The sequence below is a fragment of the Cebus imitator genome, unplaced genomic scaffold, assembly GCF_001604975.1.
Source record: "Cebus imitator isolate Cc_AM_T3 unplaced genomic scaffold, Cebus_imitator-1.0 Scaffold199, whole genome shotgun sequence".
NCBI classification, from domain to species: Eukaryota; Metazoa; Chordata; class Mammalia; order Primates; family Cebidae; genus Cebus; species Cebus imitator.
In genome coordinates, this window is record NW_016107514.1 from 1,054,154 (window position 1) to 1,064,179 (window position 10,026).

General features: G+C 42.5%; 1 protein-coding gene across 1 annotated transcript in view; it reads right to left on the reverse strand.

The window, feature by feature from the left end:
• RAB2A (RAB2A, member RAS oncogene family) overlaps positions 1-9,188 on the reverse strand; it is an 88,538-nt gene extending 79,350 nt beyond the window's left edge. Inside the window, exon 1 of the mRNA XM_017547556.2 lies at positions 8,784-9,188. Coding sequence (XP_017403045.1) covers positions 8,784-8,829 — 46 coding nt within the window. The 5' untranslated portion in view covers positions 8,830-9,188. The remainder of the gene's footprint in view (positions 1-8,783) is intronic.
• Positions 9,189-10,026: the final 838 nt, after the last annotated feature.

Below are 10,026 nucleotides of genomic sequence, written 5' to 3' on the forward strand. Positions count from 1 at the left end.
AAAAAAAAAAAAAAAAAAAAAAAGGATGTGACCCACTGTTGTTAGCTGTGAAGATGGAGGAATGGGCCCATAGGCCAAGCAATGTGGGTAAGTGGGTGGTCTCTAGAAGCTGGGAAGAGCTCTCAGGTGATAGCCAGGAAGGAAATGGGGATTTCAGCCCTACAGCTGCATGGAATTATATTCTGCCAACAACCTGAATGAGTCAAGACACTCTAGAAGGTAACCCAGTCCTGTTGAAGCCTGGATTTTAGCCCAGTGAGACATGTTAGACTTCTGGACTATAGAACTGTAGGATAAATTTATGTTGTTTCAGTTGCTAAGTTTCTGGTAGCTTGGAATGCTAGCAATAAAATACTGATATATATATATATATATATATCCTTAATATCTCATTTACATTTAAAAAAACTTTAAAAAAATTTATATAAGTGCCCTTAAATCCTGTTTTGAAACAAGGAGGAATAAACTGGTCAATGCATGCAGCCTACCCAGCAGAATTTATCTAGCACACATTCATCATTTACTGAAGCACTAACTCTTAACTGTGCACCAGGCACCATCCTTCCTTCAAGGAGTTGTATCAGCATGCAGCTATCAATATTCATTTTCTTCCTTTCTCCCTCAGATTTGGCCAAAATCACAGTGATTCTCAGCTATACCTGAAAATGAGAACTTTAAACTTTAAAATGAAAATTGGGAGAAACCTAAAGCTACATTATGGCTATGAAAAGTAAAAACTCAGAAGATGTGGGGAAGGAAACAGCAAAGGAAAATGGAGCCAGATCACCCTATAATCAAGAGAATTGCCTGTGGAGTCAGACAGCCCTAAGTCTTTGTTCTACCACTATATTCGTTCCTTTTCACACTGCTATAAAGATACTACCTGAGACTGGGTAATTTATAAAGGAAAGAGGTTTAATTGACTCACAGTTCTTCATGGCTGGGGAGGCCTCAGAAAACTTATAATCATGGCAGAAGGGGAAGCAGGCACATTATTACATGGCAGCAGGAGAAAACCAGACTATCAAAGAGGAACTGTCAAACACGTATAAAACCATCAGATCTCATGAGAACTCACTCATTATCATCAGATCAAATCACCTCCCACCAGGTCCCTCCCTCAACACGAGGGGACTACAGGGATTACAATTTGAGATGAGATTTGAATGGGACACAGAGCCAAATCATATAAACCATCTACTAAGATAATTTGCCCCAAATGACACAACTCAGTTTCTTCATCTGTAAAATGATAATCTCACATATCTGTTGAAGGATTAACAGTAATAAGCTTTTGATACGGTATAGGAACTATAAAAAGTGTGGAGAATTACTCATGAGAATCGGCTATACAGACCACAGTGCCAAAAGCTAATGTGATGAAGAATCCATACAAATTCAGTCTGGCTACACCTTAGGGATTAAATAAAATCCCCCAAAGCAGAAAATTTGACAACAGAAAAAGAAGTATCAATTTTAGAAAAAATGTGCAAAAGCGGCCCACGGCTGACCAGCAGTGGAATGTTACAGTACTATCATCACTACAAACAATACTTTTTAAAAATACTGATGTCTGGGACTCCCTGGAGAGTGACTAAAACAGCAATTCCATGGATAAGAACCAAGTCTTAATAGTTTGAGTTGAGAAACACTGCATAAATTAAAAAGGGGCTACTATCTGTGCATGACAGCAGAGAGAATCTAGCACCTTTTTGCCAGGCATCTCTTACTTACAAGTGAAGAGTAACAGCTAAAACTAGAGTATTTAAAAACTTGCAAATAATTAAGGCTAACTAAATCAAATGGGACAGTTTCTTGTAGAAAATGTAAAGCTAGGAGGGGGACTAGAGAGGTCTGAATATATGGCTGCATCTTTTATAGCAAAGGACACAGCCTCACAGACTGAGGATGAGCAGAGAATAACAAATGAAGTAAGCACAGCTGGGCCAGAAGGGAAGGGAAAAACAGCTGAGATGGCAAAATCAGGGTCTGCTCAAATAAAACATCAAACTGACTGGCTACTGCAAAAGGAGGAGCGCTGGAGTTAAAATCAAGGAAGGGAGCAGTTGGGGAGATAAAAGAGAAAATTTCATGCTGGACAGGAATGGCATGGGACTGAATGGACAGAACACCAAGGAGAGTGATATTATTTGAGAAGATGAGGAGGGAGAGTCACCAGAGGAGGTTTCAGAAAGGAAAAAAGGAATGAGAACAACAGGGCCAATAGCCTCTATGATTCATTACAAAGTCTAAGGCACAGCATAAAATCTTGAAAGATCACCATTAACATACATAAAGCAAAAATTTAAGGATAACAAAAGTATATAATCTAAATTGTAGATGATAAAAGATATGTTTCAGCTCTCATTTGATAAATAAAACAGCTAAGCACATCTAAAAATGAGCAAAACTAAATAATATAGCTTAGGAATCCATAAGAGATTCAACTAGAAGAAAAGCAGGGGAGGAGTAATATAAAATTCAGGCTAGTGGAAAACTGGTTGAGAAAACAATGTAGGCAAGAATGTAAAGTCCTTTTTTATGGGTGTTTATTATTATTCTTTAAAACTATTGAACTGTGTATACATATTACACATACTCTTTTATATGAATGTTATATCTCATAATAAAAAGGTTTTAATAGAATTTTTCCACCTCTGAACTTCCCAGTTTGTTTTCTGAAGATAACTCTAACAAATCTGCTTATATAATAGAATGACTAGTATTTCTGGCCACAGGTTTTGCAACATTCAGCTCCACCTCAAATCTAGTGAATCAAAATCTCTAGGGGTTGGGCTGCTGAATATTTATTTTTTAACAAACACCCCAGGTGATTCACAAAAATCAAAATAAACTCAAATTTGAGTCTCCTACAGCAAGAAGTCTTCCTTCTGTTAAAAATTTTAAAGCTCTTGAGAATCTAATCCCATTCTTTCCCCAAATCCTCTAGAACTTTGCTCCTTCCCTCTTCCCTCTCTTGTATTTTCAACCTTTCAAACTCAAGTATCTCCCATCTTAAAATACAAACACACATTCACATTTATTCAATAAAATACCCCACACATGGTTCTACTTTTAACGTCCCAGTGACTCTTTTTGTATAAGCACCAATACTATGTGTGATACTGTTTAAATTATTTTTTTAAAAAAGAAAGGAGGAGGCCTCTAAAATATAAAAAGCCCCATTTTACCAACACCAACTCTCTCAATGTAATCAATATAAGCATATAATGTTACTCTCCGTCCCAGAAGTAACAGGAAAGTGTGTAGTCTTTGGGTCTTTTTCTGTATATTTAGACATATATAAAAATTCACGGTATTTTTAAAACATAAATGAAAGTATACCTTACAGTTCTCCCCCCATTGACTTCCGAATCAAACACTGTGGCAAAGCACTAATGTCTTCCTACCATTTCAACCAATAGTCTCTAACCTCCACTGCTCTAGACAATGGTGAACACTCTCTCTCTTGGATCTGCCTCCTCTGCAGATTCCATGACACTGTACTGCCCAGGTCTCTCTTGCTCTTTTGCTTATTCCTTTTTAGTCTCCTATGCTGATAACTTTCCCCATATGCTCCATGAACACCAGTATTTCCCACCATTACATCCACACTTTCATTTGTCAATTCATTCAATGAACAATCACCACCTACTTCATTCCAGGAGGACAACTGTGTCAGATTCCCATTTGTCAATGGTTTTGCAAGTGAACCGATGCTCCAAAATCATTTGCATCAAAGAAACAAATGCGGCCGCATGCAGTGGCTCACGCCTGTAATCCCAGAACTTTGGGAGGCCAAGGAAGGTGGATCACCTGAGGTCAGGAGTTCAAGACCAGTCAGGCCACCATGGCCATCTCTACTAAAAATACAAAAAATAGCTGGGTGTGGTGGCAGGCGCCTGTAATCCTAGCTACTGGGGAGGCTGAGGCAGGAGAATCACTTGAACCCAGGAAGTAGAGGTTGCAGTGAACCAAGATCACTCCACTGCACTACAGCTTGAGTGACACAAGCGAAACTCTGTCTCAAAAAACAAACAAAAACAAATGCTTGCAATTTTGGCATCATATGTAATTTCACTTTGCAACTAATTCAAACTATATTACGATCAGCAAGCCCCCATGCCAAAGCAAGAAGATGAGAATTAGAAGAAAGTTTGAGAAGTTAACTTTTTAAAGTGATAATTATTTTCACGTCATGATAATTTTTCTTCCCTACATAATCTTGTAATTTCAAAAGCTCAGAAAATGAACTCTCAGATAATAAGGACTCCATTTTATGTTATTAGCTCCCAAATCTCCACCCCAGATTACTCTTTCCTGATCCGGAAATATGAACTTTCAGCTACATACCAGACATTCCCCCATGCCCACTCTGGCAGTCCCTACTCATCATTCTAATTTCAGCTCAAACATTACTAGCGACTCCCTTCAAGGATCCATGCACTTGTCTATTAAATAAATCTGATACTGAATAGTGTACCCTTACATCTAAGACAAAGCCAAATACTTTCCTAACTAAAAAGATTATTTAAAATATAAGTGAGGCTGAGAGCAGCAGCTCATGCTTGTAATCTGGTACTTTGGGAGGCTGAAGTGGGAGGACGGCTTGAGCCCAGGAGTTTAAGACCAGCCTGAGCAACACAGTGAAAGCCCATTAGCCAGGCATGGTGGCATGTGTCTGTGTTCCCAACTACTTGGAAGACTTAGGTGGGAGAATCGCATGGGCTCAGGAGTCTGAAGCTGTAGTGAGTGAGCCATGATAGAGCCACTGCACTCCTACCTGGGCGACAGAGATCATGTCTCAATAGATAAATAAATAATAAATTATTTACTTTACAAATAATACAAAGTAAAATAAAATGTAAGTCATAGGTATATACATAAGACTGAAAAATAAATAAAAAATAAAATGTAGGCTGGGCATGGTGGCTCACGCCTGTAATCCTAATACTTTGGGAGGCTGAGGTAGGTGGATCACCTGAGGTCAGGAGTTCATGACCAGCCTGGCTAACATACTGAAACTCTGTCTCTACTAAAAATACAAAAATTAGCCGTGTGTAGTGGCAGGCACCTATAATCCCAGCTCCTTGAGAGGGAGGCAGGAGAACCATTTGAACCTGGGAGGCGGAGGTTGCAGTGAGCTGAGACCATGCCCACTTGCATGCCAGTGTGGGCAATAAGAACAAAACTCCATCTCAAAAAAATAATAATAAAAATAAATAAAAAATAAAAAGTAAGTGGGACTGGGACTGAAGAGAAGGTAAACAGAATGAGGGAAGAGAGGAGGTGACCTGTATTAAATGCAACAGGGAGTGGTAGAATTTGTTATAATCTTAAAAGAATGGATAAAAAGGAGTTGGCCAGGTGACAAAAATTTTTGACATAACTTTTTTTGATAGGGAAGGGACAAGAAGGGGAGCTTCAGCTATTAACAGAAATAAGAACACAGCCAAATTTTTGCCTTTGTGTGCCTGGTTGAGAGTTGAGGGACAGGGAGGGTTAGTGATAAGGTTACAATAGTAGACAGATGCTAGAATTTTAGGAGCAAAAATTACTATAGGTTTGTATTTTTTCTCTCCCTCTATGCTTGATAATTAACTGCTTAATAATAATTAACTGCTTGTTAAAAACCACTTTCCACTTTACATCTACATTTAAATGACAAATTTTACTAAATGATTCAGAAACAAGAACAAGGAAAAAATGTAAAGCTACATTTTAACTGCATTTAGCCTTACAGTAAGAAAACAGCTCAACAGTATTAAAACCTCTTCTATTAAAGAGGGAACTGGGAAAAGGAAAAATGTGCATTGTTCCTTTCCCTTGAGAAATCAAAGTACTTTCACATTTATCCTCATTTTATCTCACACAATGAGAGAAGATTACAGGTTAGGGAAACAGAAACAGAAAAATTAGGTGATTTCCTTCAGTCTATGATGCATGTTTCTGACATTGACTTTTTAGAAAATCAAGGTGGCTCTCAAATTACTAATTTTAAAGTCATCTTTTCTAGGGCTACACTGTTTCTCTTACAACTATGGGTACACTCTGAATTAAAAAAATATGGTAAAGGATTTTGCCCAAGTTAATAAGCAAAAGAGGGACAGAACTGGGCAAAACAACAACAACCAACACCACCAACACCTCTGTTAAGCTATTAATATATACAAACAGGAATATAGTAGCCTGTTGGCTCGTCTCTTTTTCATTAAATATACAAGGCCTATCTTTTACTAGGATCTTCCTGAAAGAAACACAAAGCCATAGAAAATATCTTTTCTGCCTTCAAGAAGTATATAATAGATGCCTACATAATATTGAGCCTACACAAGTATCTATAGAACAAAACAGTCTGGGATCAGTATCAGAAGGATGACAAAAAGTGAAAAACATAAATCCAGAAAAGAGGTAGTCATTTTAAGCCAGGATACTGTGAAAATCTTCACACGATAAAGGCTTAATATACGTTGACTGTGAAGGCATTACGGAAAACTCATGTAACACTTTGAAGGACTGATGGATTTTCCACAGGGAGAGGTTGTGCCAGAAAACCCTCTAAGAATAGAGAGTAGCAGAGTCCAGGAAAAAACACAAAAATCAGCCACTGGGTCTCACTGGTTGAAGCAAGGTGGGGAATAGCGGGAAAGAAGGCTAGAAACGTACATAGGAGCTAAAATATAGAGTTCGTTCAAGGTCAAACTAAAAATTGTGAGCAAACATGAGTAGCTTTTTGACATTCATGCTTCAGGAAGATTACATTGACAGTAAACCACACTGGCTGAACTTAAGTGGGGAGCAGTATTGCTCCATACAATAATAGTGTCAAGAATTCTGTTCGTGAACTAGGTCGTATCAGCAGTAATGACAAGAAAGGAGTGTCTTCCCTTTCTTTGAACTGTGTGGGGACTGCTTTTGGATAAGGGCAAATTCCAAGAGGACAGAGCATTAACTTATTAGGATTTGTAGCCCCACTACTGCCTGCACAATACTTTATTTACCTACAGTAGAGTCTCAAATAAAAAACTGGAAAAAGGCAACCAGCAAAGTCTGATTTGAATCTTTACCACTAATGAGACAGCCAAATGGCCACAGCCACAAGCTTCTATTTCTCAAACTCACTCATATTACAGTTAATGTGGCATTCCTCTCCAATCTTGTTTTTACAGTCTAAATCAAATTTTGCCAGAAGGCTTTAGAATTCTCCTTCCTTCTTTCAAATACACCACAGTATTTTTTTTTTAAAAAGTTTATAAATCCAATTTACATACATAAACACACAACAAAAACCCTTGCTGAAAATTCATGTTTCTAGCAGAAAGTTTTTCTTTCAGTCAGTAATCAACATTTTTTTTTTTTTTTTTTTTTTTTTTGAGACGGAGTCTCCCTGTGTTGCCCAGCCTGGAGTGGAGTGGAGTGCAGTGCAGTGCATGATCTTGGTTCACTGCAACCTCCACCTCCAGGGCTCAAGTGATCCTCCCGCCTCAGCCTCCCAAGTGGTTGGATTACAGACGCCCACCACAACGCCTGGCTAATTTTTGTATTTTTAGTAGAGACAGGGTTTCACCATGTTGGCCACGCTGGTCTTGAACTCCTGACTTCAGGTGATCCACCAACCTCTGCCTCGGAAAGTGCTGGGATCACAGGCATGAGCCACCGCGCCTGGCCAACATGCTTCTTTAGTTACTTACATGACCCGCTACATCATTAGTTCAACTACAAACAGAGGCTTACATTACCAAAGTTGTGCAAAGGGTCCAAAGTTGTGCAAGAGTAACCACTGAAATCAGACTCTGGTATATTAATAGTTGCAACACCTAAACAATCTTTAGGTTTATTATTAGATTCAAAGTAATGCCAAAATCACAGGTATTAAAAATATCTATGAAGTTTGTTTACTTTCTGTGAAATATACTAGGATGTCATTTTAAGTGAGAATAACTGACTTTCCTTCTGCTTCAAATGGACATGAGCTCACCTGAAAATTATCAGTTGTGACACCGGAGCTGACTTATTTAAAACATCAGCGCCCCCAACATATAGATACATAAGTACACACCCAGGGCACTGAACGACTGTGCATTACTATCAAATAACCCCGGTTCACACGTGGCAAAAGTCCACACAACTCGTTCACGCTTTCCTAACCCCGAAAGGGATGCTCTAGCCGTCAAGTCATGAGATGCGACTTATTCTGACTTGAGAGTGAAGGTGTTAAAAAAGCATATATAATACATTATGTATATGTTATATATTTTAAAGCTTTCCTTTTCTTCTCAGCTGCCTGTCCCACACCAAAAAGCGCGTTGCCCAGGCCTTAACAGATGCGTGCAGGTGGAGGAAGGTTGGACTGATCAGGAACTAAGACACGGACCCCAACACCTTCTGCTCTCCTAGGTTTCCTCTTTCTTTTTTCCGGGGCCTCCAAGAGACCGAAGGCGAGGGGTTCTGGGGGTGGGGTGCAGTCATGTGAATCGGGCCCCGGCGGCCCCGGGCTGGGCCTCCCCTTCTGTCACACACTTCCTGAATCGGGCGTCGCAAACGGCTGCCGCGGCCCTCAGCTGCTGGGCTGGCCGGGTCGGGGGCCGCAGAGCGAGCCTGGCCAGGCCGCGGCCGCTCGCAGTGCCCACGTCACCAGCTCCAGCACTGCGGAAATGGAGCGGCGCGGCCGGGAGGGAGGCGCCGGGTGGGGTCCGCGTCCCCGCCACCGCCAGACGCCGTTTGCCCCTCAGCCCCGGCGCGGAGACCGCCGACACCCGCACGGCCGCGCCCGGGGCCCTCACCTGTGTCGCCGATGATGATGTACTTGAAAAGATAGGCGTACGCCATGGCCGCGGCCGCTCAGTGCCAGGGCACACGGCTCCTCCTCCCGCTACTGCTCCTCCTCCGCGCCCCTCACCCCGGCGCCGCTCAGCCTCGAAACGCCAGGCCCCGCCCGCCGCCGCCGCCGCTGCTACTGCTGTCAGCGGCCGGGAGTAAGGGGCTGTGAGGAAGCCGGACAAACTGACACCCGCCGAGCTATGGGAGACAGCGCCCGACCGAGCCCAGGCGAACAATAACAGCCTCCGCTGCGCCTCCGCCCCGCCTCCACGCCGACCCGGAAGTGCTGCGGCCGCCGGCGCCGCCGGAGGAAAGGGGAGGAGCCCCGCACGCTGGCCGCGCCCCGCCGGCCGGAGTCCCGCCCCGCCCCGTCGAAGTCCCGCCCCGCGCAGAGCTGGCAGGGCCCAATCAGCCCTGTCCCTAGCGGGGCGAGGCCGGTGTCTGGTCGTTCCGCCACGTTTGAGCAGGGGAGCCCGGCCGCCGGGAGACGCTGGGGAACCGGGCAGGTGGGGGTGCGAAGGACTCGGTTCCGTCGTCTTCCACTCTGTGGTGGGGGCGCGGGGCACGTGGGGGAAAGGCAGAGGCAGCGTTCGGTGCAGGGCCCCGCCCTGGGCTCCTAAAAATTTGTGTGAAAATGTGGAAAGCACGCGGCGAGGGGGTTGGGGGGCGGTATTTCTGTGTTTGGCATCGGGGCTTGACGGTGAAAATGGCAGTATTTATAAATTGGAAATCTTAAATCCGGGACTGCGAAGTGAATTATGGTATGCCCATACAGTGAAATACTATGCTGCTCTCACCCGAGGTCAGGAGTTCAAGACCAGCCTGGCCAACATGGCGAAACCCCGTCTCTATTAAAAATACAAAAATTAGCCGGGCGTGGTGGCGCTCGCCTGTATTCCCAACTACTCAGGAAGCTGAGGCAGGAGAATCACTTGAACCTAGGAGGTGGAGGTTGTAGGGGGCCGAGATTGCACCACTGCACTCCAGCCTGGGTGAAAGAGTGAGACTCCGTTTCAAAATAAATAAAAATAAAAATAAATAAAGCCTCTGGACCTGTCCTGGTTCTGAGGGCTGCTCTTAAAAAAAAAAAAAAACTTGACTTTGGTTATGCAAAACGGAGACAATCTGTACATGTACATATATATATATATATAACATATTTTTACATGTTATATAACATGTTTTTTACGTGTTATATAACATAGG